Source organism: Copadichromis virginalis, linkage group LG9, assembly GCF_057382275.1.
Source record: "Copadichromis virginalis isolate Kocher_CV1m ecotype Utaka linkage group LG9, C_Virginalis_male_GT1.1, whole genome shotgun sequence".
NCBI lineage: Eukaryota > Metazoa > Chordata > Actinopteri > Cichliformes > Cichlidae > Copadichromis > Copadichromis virginalis.
Window position 1 is genome coordinate 10,795,163 of NC_140626.1, and position 14,772 is coordinate 10,809,934.

At 40.0% G+C, this 14,772-nt stretch overlaps 1 protein-coding gene and 1 pseudogene across 1 annotated transcript; one reads left to right on the plus strand and one right to left on the minus strand.

The window, feature by feature from the left end:
* LOC146701306 (uncharacterized) overlaps nucleotides 1-14,772 on the plus strand; it is a 316,606-nt pseudogene that overhangs the window by 267,545 nt on the left and 34,289 nt on the right.
* On the minus strand, nucleotides 1,061-12,520 carry LOC146701327 (uncharacterized). Its single transcript, XM_085467633.1, has 7 exons — nucleotides 12,431-12,520; nucleotides 11,059-11,163; nucleotides 6,060-6,656; nucleotides 2,265-3,601; nucleotides 1,993-2,087; nucleotides 1,789-1,906; nucleotides 1,061-1,657 (listed from the first exon to the last, which is right to left on the minus strand). The coding sequence occupies exons 2-4, from the start codon at nucleotides 11,074-11,076 to the stop codon at nucleotides 2,924-2,926; spliced, it is 1,293 nt and encodes a 430-aa protein (XP_085323759.1). The 5' UTR covers nucleotides 11,077-11,163; nucleotides 12,431-12,520; the 3' UTR covers nucleotides 1,061-1,657; nucleotides 1,789-1,906; nucleotides 1,993-2,087; nucleotides 2,265-2,923.

Here is a 14,772-nt window from a genome sequence, read left to right on the forward strand (position 1 = left end):
TCCTCCCCCATCGCTTCACCTGCAGGCAACGACAAGATGAACACAGCAAATCTCCGTTAACGAGTTACTGCGCATCGCCCTGTGCGTGGGGCTGGACAGCGTCAACGTGTTAACGAGCTAACCATGCTAACGGATTTTAGGCTGCCTAAAATCCTTTCATTCTCTCAAAACTTGACAGCGCGCCTTTTGTATGAATTCTGGTTGTGCTTGATCACCGCGAACCGATTTTATGTGGTACACAGCGCTCAGCAATCTGTCAAAAAATGTTTTAGTACGACTTTGGTGAGCTACGGAGCTGCACCGCTTGATGCATTGTCGGAGCATTACGGCTACCGAGGAGCCTCGCGTAGTAATACGTACTGTGCTTCAACGTAATATTACCGTATTGTGTGTGTATAAGGACCATAAATGGCACCTGTTAAGAGAAATGGTTACGAAATGGATTTCAATTATTTCAGGCGACTTCCAGGATAAAAGTGTTGAAGGACTGACTTACACTGTCTTTGTGTCTTTGTTTAGAAGCAGAGCGACACAGATGGATCCACTTCTCAACCCTGTCATCGCTGTGGTGGTGGGAAAGACTTTCGTTGTGACATCTGTGGAAAAACTTTCAGTTAGCAAGCCGGCCTAAAAATACATCAACGTAAACACACTGGAGACAAACTGAAATACTGCAAAGAATGTGGGAGAAGCTTCCCCACATCAGGTGACTTAAAATGACATGAACTCTTTCACAGTGGGGTCAAAAAGCACCTCTGTGATCAGTGTGGGTCATCCTTCACCACTGCAGGTCAGCTTAAAAGACACAAACGAGTCCACACAGGAGAGAAACCATACAAGTGCAGACACTGTGACAAAAGCTTCTCACGTTCAGGTCATCGTAACGAGCATGAACGTACACACATGGAAGGAAACTACAGCTGTGAGCAGTGTGACAAGAGCTTCAGTAATCTCAGTTCATACTCTGCACACAAATGATCCCACGTTACTAATAAACTTTTTCACTGTTACCACTGTGCCAAAACATTCACTTCATTATCTGCTCTGTGCAAACATCAGCGCGATCACGCAGGGCTGAAATCTAGTGATGGGCAGATGAAGCTTCATGAAGCACTGAAGCTTTTCATCCAATTGGTTCACCCCAGCGCAAAGCATCTTGAAGCTTCATTTGCTCTAGTAGGACATCTACTGGACGTAAAAATATTAGTTGGCATGAATTTGAAGAGTGTGGCCTTTTGCACACAGCCTGTAAATGTCAACAACAAAAGGAGTGTGTAAAACATCTATATTGTAGTGATCCAGTATACTGTGTATATTTATACTGGCAGTATGGAAAATGATTATTTGGAAATGCTTAAAATGGAAATGATCATTTACTGTGAGGTGAGGTGTGGTTGGGGTGTGGACAGTGGTTGTGCTTTTGTAACGTTGAGGTATGGACAGCTACACACTGAGGCTTTGAGCCTCAGTCCTGCCCACATTTTATTCTGTAAAAACTAAATTTTCACTGCTTTTATGACCTTTTTAGTGGGGAGAACATAGCTAGGATTTAATGATTTAACAAATCTTTTAAATCCTTTGTCCTCCACAATGCTAAATGGCTGGGAGTCCTCAATCACCATGCTAACCAGGTCTTCATCTATTTGAGATTGTTCTCCTGAGGAAAGACAACAAAAACAAAGCACAAATATAAATATCACACACGTAACTTATTACAGTTGTATAATATTGTTATATCATTTAGTAACATTACAGCATGCTATATTATCATGGCATTTGATGGCTCACCTGGTCTTGCTCCACAGTCGGTGTTCCTCTTATTCTCATGCAAAGCTCTGTAGTGCCTAAGCATGGATGAGGTGTTGTTGTTATATCCCAGCTCCCTGGCACATAGTAAACACTTCACCTTGTACAAAAGTCAAGACAGCTTAACATAAATTGTATTGCACCATCAGTATTATGAAAATACATCTTCTGTAGAAATTTACATACCTTGTTGGGAGATATAAGATCAAAATGTTCCCACACAGGGGAGGACATCCTCCTCTTCTTAGCTGGCTCCATTCTCTCTTGTTATGCAACAACCTCTGGTGATTAATATAAAAAAACAAGATTACCTTTCATGTGTTTCTGTTTAAGCTCAAATTGATTTGATGGTTGGAGGTTTTCTCAGTGTTCATCAGTCACTCTTGACCTGGTGTTATCATATGGTTTATCTGTTTTATATTTGGAAATGTGGGATTCAGTGTTCTCTCATCACAAACCTGTTTCTCTTGTGCATGAGTTTAAAGCTCGCGCTCCACCCCGCCGCTGCTCTCTTCTCCTCCACTTTTATAAAGAAGATCCACCCGAACAGTCAGGCGTCAGTGTAGGAGAGCAGAGTGAAAGTGGAAGAAAGACAAATTGCAGGTTTCTTTTGAAATGTTAAAAGAATGTTTCTCAGATCATTGTGTTAAATTGTCATAATCGCCGTGTTCTTTAAGACTATCAGCTCTACTCTAAACAACCCTGAAAGCCTCTGCTGACACATGTCATCAGTTCCTTTCTTTCTTTGTAAACAAGGTCGAGTCTGTCAGGTCAGCAATAGAACTTCCTACAGATGACCCATCAGTGTTTATTCCATGACTGTAAACATGTTTCCATTTGTCACTTCAGTCTTTACTCTGAAATACAGGAAATGACATCATGGCTCAAAATCTTTGTCGTTCAAACAATTCTTTATTTAACATCATTTTAACTTCATTTAAGAACTTTAATAAAATACATTCAATAAAAACTTGAGAACAGGAAACTGATTTTAACTCCAACCACTGAAAAAAAAGGTAACGACTGAACACAAACAGAAGAAGAACAATTTATAAAGATTAAAATGGAACTACATGAACAGTTTGATTCATGGCCTCATTTGAACTTTAACTTAAACTTAAGGAGAGCCGACCTGAGCTCTGTGGAGCCTGATCTCCAGGGTTTTAAGTTGGACTCTGAAACCAGAGGATGTCTCTCTCTCTTCAGAGTCACTCTGATCCTGTGATGGGAACGATTTCAGCCCTGCGTGATCGCGCTGATGTTTGCACAGAGCAGATGATGAAGTGAATGTTTTGGCACAGTGGTAACAGTGAAACAGTTTATTAGTAACGTGGGATCGTTTGTGTGCAGAGTATGAACTGAGATTACTGAAGCTCTTGTCACACTGCTCACAGCTGTAGTTTCCTTCCATGTGTGTACGTTCATGGTTGCTACGACTACCTGAATGTGAGAAGCTTTTGTCACAGTGTCTGCACTTGTATGGTTTCGCTCCTGTGTGGACTCGTTTGTGTCTTTTAAGGTGACCTGCAGTGGTGAAGGATGACCCACACTGATCACAGAGGTGCTTTTTGACCCCACTGTGAAAGAGTTCATGTCGTTTTAACTCAGCTGATGTGGGGAAGCTTCTCCCACATTCTTTGCAGTATTTCAGTTTGTCTCCAGTGTGTTTACGTTGATGTATTTTTAGGCCGGCTTGCTGACTGAAAGTTTTTCCACAGATGTCACAACGAAAGTCTTTCCCACCACCACAGCGATGACAGGGTTGAGAAGTGGATCCATCTGTGTCGCTCTGCTTCTAAACAAAGACACAAAGACAGTGTAAGTCAGTCCTTCAACACTTTTATCCTGAAAGTCGCCTGAAATAAAGAGCATCTCTGCAGACGTCCAATTACATTTTACTGTTTCAATTAACACACTCAGTTTACTGGGCTACAATAACTACAATACTACCACCATAATACTACAGCAATACTTATTTAATATTACAGTAACATCTGACTTACACTTAAGTACTACCATACTACTGTTTTTAGGGTACCCATGGTAAACTACTGTAACACTGCAATAATACTGATTTAATACTGCATTAATAACACTGTAATTGTGCAGTTATAACACTGAGCTGACCGGGATACAAGAAAAACACTATTACCCCCAATGACACTGCAATTATAACATTAAATGGGTATTTTAACACTAATGTTTAAAAGTACTAAAGCTATAAGGAAGCAATGATACTACAGCTACAATACTACAATACCATTACGTAGAGCAGGGCGATATGACCAAAAATATTTATCACAATATAGATTTGAAAATTGCGATAACGATATAACTGACGATATAATTGACACTAGAGAAAATACTTTACAACTCCACAATTTTATTAGTGCAAAAAACCCCATCAATGTATTTTCACTTAAACAAGCAGCTGTTTTTTACATTAAAGTTATATAAAAATGTAACAGTGCAAATTCCTCGCTGACAGTTTAACCAAAAGGCATTTCCAGTGGAAATTGGCCGACATATCCTCAGCATAACCATGTATAATATCCACAAAACTTTAAAAGAGCTTATACACACACAATACGGTAATATTATGTTGAAGCACCGTACGTATCACTCCGCGAGGCTCCTGCCTATGACAGCCGTAATGCTCCGACAATCAGTGTTGCTAACTTAGCGACTTTGTTGCTATATTTAGCGAGTTTTCAGACCCCCTTAGCGACTTTTTTTCCTAAAACGCGACTAGCAACAAATCTGGCAACTTTTTCTGGCGTTATTAGAGACTTATTTATGACAACTTTTTAACGTGAAAGCGCGTATCGCTCTTACTCTCAATGAGCAGCGGGTGCTGCGGTGGGCACCTCGCCCGTGCAAAAGCGTTCACAGGCGGAGGATAGTCCTCCCCCAGCTGGTATCAGGGCAGGGCTCCCGCACTGACTGTCAGTCAGTTCTTCTTTTACTGTTATGTTGTTTTGTGGACCACAAAGTTTAAAACTACTTATGAACACACAAAAACACAAAGTAACTCCACCAGAGTGCCTGTTTCGGGTCACTTTTGCCGTCCAAGCCAAGGACGGATAAAGGGTTGGAATTGTGACATTAAAAAAAACAATAATTGCTAGAAGAAATTTAATTTGTAGTTCTAAATAAATTCTAAATGCATTTAAGACGTTTTTTACTGACTTTATGTCTCTTCCACAATGTTATTTCTCTCTCCAACAGCGTAGGTTAGAATTACATTAGCATGACCAATTATGCAAATTAGGCGATGACATCATTTAGCGACTTCTAGCGACAACCAATAGCGATTTTCCTTACTGAGGAGTTGGCAACACTGCTGACAATCCATCAAGTGGTGCGGGTTCGTAGCTTAGCAAAGTCGTACTAAAACATTTGACAGATTTTCGAGCGCCGTGTACCACATAAAATTGTTTCGAAGTCAGTAAACACAACCAGAATCCAAACATAAGGCACACGGGATTATAAGGGGCACTGTCGATTTTCAGAAAAATCAAAGGTTTGATTTTAAGTGTGCTGTATTTACCAAAAAAAACGGTAATAACGACGGTCTGCTGGCATGCTCTACCAAAAATAGTGCTTTGTTGTGTATCTGACGGACGAAAGCTAAACCAGTTCCACACCACTGTCGTTGCAGCATTTTTACAAACCAATTCTGGTTCATCCGTTTCATTCAACGATTCGCTTTCGCCCTTGTCATTCTCCGTCGCTGCCGTGCCTTTTTCGCCATGTGCGTATGAAAACAAAGGCACTGTTGCATGCGCGTTTTACCCATATTCTATCGCGATATTTCATTTTCTTGTCGTTGCCCAACATTATACCGGTATTACAGTGAACGGTATGATATGGCCCAGCCCTACCATTACGTAACGATACAACTTTGTTAACCATAAGAGAAGATTACTGAATGGTTTGGTTTTGTACTTAATTTGTTTTATTTTATTCCATTTACACCTGACAGAGGAATGAGGCCATTTATGCAGAAATAATAACACCATGATATACCACGAAGGTGCCTGAAGATTAAATAACAGCAACATTGCAATTTTCAGCATTTTTAGTTTTTCATGATCGTGTAAACGAAACTTATAACTGAAATGAAAACCTGAATAATGGCTCAGAGCTACTCTTCGGTGCAGTAGAAGTGCTAACATGCTAACACGATTTAATGAGCACACTTGTTCCAAACAGTCAGACTGAACTTACAAGATAAAAATAAAAATACAAACCTCACAGTAACTGCACTTGTAGAGTCTCTTTCTGGTGTGGATCTGTTGGTGTTGTCTCAGGTACTGTGGAGTTTTAAAAGTCTTCTCACACAGGTCACATTGATAAGGTCTCTCCTCAGTGTGGGTAAACATGTGGCGTTGTAAGTGTGCGTCTGTTGTAAAGTATTTACCACACTGATCACACCAGTACACATCTTCTCCGGAGTGAATGCGTAGGTGTATATTTCGGCTCCATAGCCGGCTGAAAGTTTTTCCACAGATGTCACAGCTGTATGCCTTAACTCCAGAGTGGGTAACTAGATGAGTCTGTAAACTGCTACTGTGAGCAAAAGCTTTACCACACTGATCACAGCTGTAAGCTTTAACTCCACTGTGGACGACTTGGTGTGTTTTCAGGGCATTCTTCCAGGCAAACGACTTTCCACACAAGTCACAGCTGAACGGTCTCTCTCCAGTGTGGATGAGCTGATGTTGTTTTAGTTTAGACTTCAAAGTAAAATCCTTCCCACACTCGTCACAGGTGTTTTTTTTCTCTCTCTTTCTTCTGTGAGGTTTGTCGGCCTCCTGAGAGCGCTGACTTCTCGGTCCACGTTGGTCCTGCAGTGACAGAGATACAAACAGAGGCAGTGAGTGAAATGCAGTCATTGAACAAACTGAAGCTTCAAACTCCCTCCATTAACACTAGTTTTAAACCTGAAGGTGGAGTGTGGCACCAAACACCTTAAAGGTCTCTTATCCCCACCTACTGGTAGTAGTAACACATTACATCCAACCTGGTGTTAAAGATAATTAATCATTGTTCAAACACTCTAAAATCATGCCCATCCCTCCTGCTTGTACACAAATATTAATGCTAACACACTCAGAATAGTAATAAATGTTTACCAGGTCTGTACTTTTTTATATTTCCTGTTTGTTTCCTATTATATATTTCTATAATTGTCTAATTTATTCGATAATAATAAATCAAATGTAACAGTTACTAGCTTGGTTCAGTGAAGGATGATGTCAGAGTCTGACTGTAACCTGACGTTTTTTTTACTTTTACTCGCTACATTAAAAAAAAAAAAAATCTGTATTTTCTACTCCTTACATTTTCAACACAGGCTTGTTACTTTTGGTTTAAGTCATTTGAGGGGAGTTATTTCATCACTGCGGGCTTCAAAGATCAAATTGATTTGAGCCTAAACAGTAACACATGAAATCCAATCCTGCATCATACACCAGGCTGTGTGGTAAAGTCCTATAAATGGAGCATGTAACGATCACTGTAACACAAACCGTAAATCTTATCTGAGTTTAAAGGTTTAAATCACCGTCAATTTCATCCTTCTATGATTCAGAGTTTGGTGACATCCTTATCATACAGAGTTCCGTTGGCTGAGTTGGGAAAAAGTTCTCAATAGTTTTTGAGCTCAGCAAGGAAATCTGTCAGTTCATGGTGTGAGATTATTATATTATCTTATGCCACGTTATACCCCTAATTAAAGATAGTGAAATTATTACGTAGTTTTAGTTTGCATTATTCTCCTGACTTCGAAGAAGGTGACAACTATTACAGTTATTAAACTGATTTGTATTACATTAGACTGCTGATTTATTGTGAATGAGTGATATTGTTTTAGATTAGATTAGATAGAACTTTATTAATCCCTCGGGTGGGTTCCTCTGGGAAATTCGATTTCCAAAAAAGCACAGCACCGACAGAAGTTACAGAGTTACAGAATATTATATATATACACACACACACACACACACACACACACACACACACACACACACACACACACACACATATATATAAATACAGAGACAATATAAATAAAATATACGAAGGGGATAAATAGAATAAATAGGAACAAAAAATAAAAATACAAGTGAATTGCACATTTCAAGTATTGAGGTCTATTGCACTGTTGACTATTTACAAAAGTATTGCACAAAAGGTATTGCACAGTGAAGTGAAGAGGCACTACAGCTTAGTTGTTCCCCCCTCCTTTGTCCTCCTGTTTCCCCTCCCTCTCCCCTCCAGAGAGGAGTTAAACAGTCTGATGGCGTGTGGGACAAAGGAGTTTTTAAGTCTGTTAGTTCTTGTCTTTGGGAGAAGCAACCTGTCACTGAACAGACTCTTCTGGTTGTTAATGTCCGTGTGCAGAGGATGCTCAGCATTGTTCATAATGTCCATCAGTTTCTTTAATGTCCTTTTCTCTGCCACTGTCACCAGAGTGTCCATTTATGATGCATTATACTGCTGAGGTATAAGAAATACTGTTTTCAGAGAGTCATGGCCTTATTTGTCTGATTAGAAGAGAACAGAGCATACCGGAGAGGTTTTCTGCCCCATCTCATCAGGAGGAGATAAAACAGGGAGCCAAGGCCGTCACTTAGGCGCCGTAAGAGAGAAAGAATGTGAATGTTTAGGTTTTATGACTAGGTGGAGGGGGGCTGAAGCTATAAGAATGTGAGAAACACTCAGACGCTTCGAGATCAGGCGGACACCCTCCCGCGCTCATCTCCCCTCCGGATGGTTTATGCTCAAAAGTGTTGAATTGTATGGAATAAAAGATTGTTGATTGAGCATTTATACACCGAGTATTGTCCTTCCTTCAGCCCAAAGATCAAAAGAATTGGGAGATTTAACAATGGACATGACATGTATGATGCAGTGAAGGCATTTCAAGTGAAGCTGTCACAAATGCACCAGTGCAACCTGTCTCACTTTCCCTGTTGCCAAGTAATGTTGAACCAAGTCGGCGCACTTTGCTGATAAACTGAGCGCACTGAGTTCGCGGCGCTTTGGTGACTGTGAAGCACAAAAAGAGAATTTCAAGCTTCTTTTTTACGTGGAAACTGCACCTGTGCAGATTCAGATGGAGCTGCAGTGTAATGGTACACTCAAGGCAAAGTACGACACTGAATGGCCTGCACAGTTTATTAGTTCCATTCCTGCAGCAATGCCCCAGCTCCGTCTACATGCAGCTCCAACCTTGTGTATGTTTTCATTTATTTTTCTGGGGTTTTTTGCAGCATGTTCATATTTCTAACTTGCATAATTTTGACAGGATATATTTTTATGAAGATCAAAACATTTAAAGTTAAAGTTGATTTTTTAAGTTTATTTATTCTGGAATAAAATTCCTGTCTGTTTTTATTCATATTTCTATTTAAAAACATGGTTTTAGTGTGTTCAATAAATGTTTATCTTGTTTGGCACGCGACCTAAAGTGTGTCTTGAGTTTTGCTCCCTGTGCAGTTGAGTTTGACACCCCTGGTGTAGAGGATGGAAATCAGCCAGGACAACTCATGAAACATCTGCAGACATCTGGTTGAATTCAGTTGTGTACATCCACAGAGAGCAGCAGGTCAGCTGATCACAGCCTGTACATTAAGAACATCGACTGGAGCTCTCAACAGAAATGATTGTGAGCTGTGACTCTTTTCCCCACACTGAGCCACTACAGCTGATTTTAGGGTTGAATCCTGCTGAATCCCACTTTAACCTCTTCCCTGCCCATTTTCCTCTTTAGAGGCAAAGTCACCCTCTACAATGTAGGCATTGTATTATTACATGAATATTACATTACATTAATATAGCACAAGGTTCAGTTAGTTTTGCATAAAATATATATCAGTACTTCATCTTTTACCCCTTTAAGACCTACCATAGAACCAAGAGCTTATGTTTATATTTTTACTAGAGATGGCACGATACCACTTTTTTATGTCCGATACCGATACCATAAATTTGGATATCTGCCGATATCGATATGAATCCGATATAGTGTATTTTTTAATCAACAGAACTGTTTTTTTTAAAATATCTTGCTGCTTTTGTATAAGTTCATACTCAAGTTAAAAAACAAAACACTAAAGCTATTCTGTTATACCTGTATGCAAAAAATACACAGCACCCAAATATTTCATAGTTCACTAATAGTGATCAATCTAATACACTTAATCCTACTCCATCCTCCCTATTCTGGTATTTTAAAGAGTAAGTAACCTAAATAATAGGGCTCTAAAACTCTAAAAAAAAAATAGATAGGGAATCACCCACCCTCCACCTCATGATGCTTAATCAACATAATCAACTTTAATTTGATGCAGTGTGAAAAAAATTCACAGAAATCAATTATTTTTAAGAATAACTAAATAGATTCAACATCTTTCTTCAACAGAACTGCAGACTGCACAGATGGTGCCTTCCCAAAGGAAAAGTACTATAGCTTACTAGGGTATATTAGACTTAATAATTACTATATACAGTCATGGACTTCTATGCATTTTACATCAGATTAAAACTTTGGGTGTAAGATTCAGATAATTATTTAATAAAAGCTAGACATTTTAAATGAGAATAAGAAAGAAAAGTATGTCTTGGTGCCCACCTTTTCCCTGTTAAGGACGCCTCTGTCAGTGCGCCCCAGGGCAGCTGTGGCTACAATGTAGCTTGCTATCGTCAGTGTGTGAATGGGTGAATGACTGAATGTAGTGTAAAGCGCTTTGGGGTCCTTAAGGACTAGAAAAGCGCTATACAAATGCAGGCCATTTACCATTTACCATTTTTAATGCCCTATCGGCCCCCCTGGCTAAACTTTGCTAGATCCGCCCCCGCACAGTTACCAGCCGTCAGCTAGAAAAGGATCCTGGTGTAGAAAGTAATATTAAATAAATTCTAACAACAGCTTATCAAGGTTAAACGTGCTGCTGTTGTTCAGCTGCTGGTTTCCTCTTTCTGGCGCAAAGTGGGCAATAAACAAACAAGAGAGACGGACTCGCGACAGAAAAGCCGATCAGCTGATCATTAATCAGTTTCATGACTGAAGTAGCAGCAGGAGAGGGAGGGGGAGAGAAGAGGCAGTCGCTCCATATATGTTCCATCGTGGGAATGCTTTACAAACATTCAGAGATGAACTTACACACTTGCAAAACGGAGCATTCCTGCTCCAATAGGCCTTAAAGGGTTAATGGAGTATTTCTTAACACTAGTATCTGTCACCTTCTTTGTCGAACTCATTGTTTTCTCTGCAGTGGCTGAGCTGAGTCCACGTAGCTTAAATGTTCCCCTGCTGCTCCGTCAGACTCTTCTCCTCCTCCTGATCAGCTGGGACACAAAACAGAACTTTGTTAAGCTCCACACTGCACTGAAGAGTCAAAGTGTCTCATATGTTCATCTGAGAGCACAAACAACAAATTTTAGCTCTCCTGGGTGGGCAACTTGTTTAAAACATACAAAGGTTTGAGCACCGATACTAAATTCAGCAGTATGGCACACCAGTACCAGGAGAGCAATTCCTCTTTAAAAAAGGCCCTGACAAAGAATGAAAACAGAACAATCAATGGATTACAATGGAGAGTACAGTGTTTCCCAACCACTGTGCCGCGGCATATATACGTGTGCCGTGAGAAATGATCAGGTGTGCCGTAGTGCCACTGCACTACTTTCAAGCATTCTGCAACCTGTTCTCTAATGTGTGCCTTCCTCCTCTTTGTATATACTCCTCTTATATGTTATTTATTCTTACTGTCTTACTATTTATATTGTTTTCCATGCACAGTTGGTGTGGAGCACCCACAATTTAGTTGAATATGTACAAAGACAATAAAAGACTATTCTATTCTATTTTAAAAACTCTGCAGTACTTTTAAAACACAGATCCCCTCTTAGGGTTCGAGGCTGTATTTGTTTTAAAAATGAATCTCTGGTATCTCTGGCCTATCATTATTATTTTGCTAACAGTTAATCAGGCTCATTTACTGAATACTGATCAGAATTTATCAAATTATCTTTGAAATGATTCTAACAACAGGCCTCTCAGAGTGAGGCCAGTTTTTACAATCACATGCCCTGTGGGCTGACACAACTTTGCTGATAAGACAAAGGCAGGTGTGTTTTAGCCAGGAATACATTTATTTTTACCTTTCTTTTAAATTGATTTCATTATAGCACTTTTACCGCCAACATATTTGGATTTTTTGGCGCTGGAAGTGACCTTATATTGATGATGGCTGGCGTTAGCTAGCTAGCTAGCTAGCTTGGATAGCACACTGCATTCAAAAACTATGCAGGTGCCACACAGTGACAGAGATGCTAACTAGCGCTTAGTAACAGACTAATAAAATAATAGAAACTCTGATTACACTTAGCTAATTTAAAAGCTTTCTTCTAATAATAACACTGTTTTCTTCTCTGTGTTTCATTAGCATTTGTTAATATTTTCTTGTAAATTAGTTTATAGCAGCTTGACTTGATGTAGAGGCTTTTTCTTTCAACTGGTTCACAAATAACTGACAACAGAGACCGAGGAGAGCAACAGAAAACTTCACTCAGGAGCTAAATTCAAGATTGACTGAACTCAGATCAAAGTTACCTTAGTGCTTCACTTTAGATGAGGAAGAAAAATAAACTAAAACACAAACGCAATAAAGCGGGAACTCCGCGGCTTCTTCTTCTTTTGGGGTTTTTCTTTGGCGGTTAGAGCTTTAAGGTGCATTACCGCCACCTGCTGGACTAGATGGTTCTTAAACGAAACTAGAGATTTAAAAGTAATTTAACAAACAATAAAAACAAAGTCAAAATGTGTCAGTGTGTTATATTCATGAACATAAACATCAGATGGCTTCAGCTTACCCTTACTCCCATTTATTTAAGAGGTTTTGCTCTCTGCAGGGCGCCACAGTAAGTAAGTATGTGTAGTTTTGCCTGATTTAATAAAGGTTACACTGACTCACTTCTCTATCAGCAGATCCAAGTGTAGCCATAATTTCCCAGGAGGGTACTTGGGTTTGGAGTCTCAGCACAGTTTTCAGATTTAATTAATGGGCTTGAGTACAGCCTGATGATTACAGGCATTCAAACTGCCTGTAATTCTATGGCATTCTGTCTCTATGAAGACATTAGATCTTACATATTTCTTGGTTAAAACCACATTCAACTACTTAACAATAAGCCTGCAGCTGCAATGTGGAGGCAACTAAGAGTTTTGATAAATTTTCCAAAAATCTCATCCAATTAATTCTCCTTTACAGATTGTATAACTTTTACTTTTTACAATAAGAATTCTCCAACAAATGTTTAGAAGAAAATGATTTTTCTTTCATTTGTTTTGATACTAACTGAAACCTCAAAGCTCCAGTTTCACACCCCAAACTAACCAACTGTAATGATTATTTCCATCAGCACAATAGTTTTCAGTTTTCAATTTCACATTGGTCTATATTCCCCACATCCTGTCATGTCCTTATCCTTGTTAGGAATCAGAGAAATGAATATAATCAATTCATTAATTGAATTCCACGCTTGTGTTCATCCACAGCAGCTGGACAATAAAGTTTATTGTGACCCTGATACTGCAGCAGAAAAGACTTTTCTGCTCCAACTTTCTGCGAGCAAACGCTCAACTTCTCCCAGCGTGTTGAGCTAATGATTAGTTGGTGTTTTTCTCCAAACACTCTTCTCTCAATGTGTTCACAATAAACTGTGAACAAATACCGAGGAGAGCAGCAGAAGACCTCATTCAGGAGCTAAACTCAAGATTAACTGAACTCACATTAAAGTTTGCTCGGTGCTTACCTTTAGATGAGCCCACAAACCACGAGACACTCTACTGTGGCAACACCACCAGTTTATAAAGAAAAAGAGACGACAGAGAAAAGTTGTTTTGAATGACTAGCCTGTGTGTGATCGTGCATGGCCTGGGTCCTGTGGGACATGGTCATGGAGGCAGGTGTTCTTGGGCGCCTGGGACAGGCTCGTACAAAGGGATGGTCGGCCACTAGTGGAGTCAGCTGCCCCTGGCCTGTGGTTCTCCGTGATTCTCAGCCTTCGTCTGGGGGAGCCCCATCTGGGCTCCTGGGGGCCATTATTGCAGCTTCCCGCCCTCATCATCAAATACAATTGTGACAAAGACACACACTCATACTCTCTCTCTCTAACAGACAGGCCACAAGATGCTTGATGATTTATGTATCTGTGGATTTATCTCACATGTGCAGCGGTTGTCGATACATTGAGTTTTTCTATTTGTAAAACATATTCGGAAAAAATAAATCAAGAAACACAGTGAGACGTAGACTGTGACAACACGAGCTTGACACGGTGTCTCATATTTTGACTGTGAGTATAGAGGATTGTAGCTCAAGTTAACATGGAAAGATAAGAGGTCTAAAGTCTCTAAAACTTTTGGACGTTCAGTCTCTGACAGAAGGTTTGGAGACAAAGTGTCATGGTCCTGGGTCGTTGACCCAGCGTTTTGTGTTTTGTGATTATTTCCCTCTGTTCTAGTTATTCTGTGTCCTCCCCCCTTGTGTCCGGTTCGGGTTCTAGATTTCCTGTTTTGTTCTGAAAGTCTGTGTCTGTTGTCATTGTGTTCAGCTTGTGTCCTCCAGTCATCATGTGTATTCAGATCAGCTGTTCTTCCCTCCTGTGTGCGATTACCTGATTACCTTGTGTGTGTGTATATATAGTGGGTGTCGGTCTGTGTTCGTTGTCGGCTCGTCTGCGTTCTATGGTGTTCCTGTCTCTGCGTCTCTCTGCCCCGCACCCCTTTTGTATGGTCCCAGGTTTGTCACTTAGTTTCTCCCAGTTTAGGTTTCCGTTTGTAATTACTCATGCTTCATTGCCTGTTTTTGCCACTACCACCCTGTAAATAAACGTCACTCGTATCATCAGTTTGCTGCATTTTGGGTCCTCCTTTTCCTCCACACCACACGG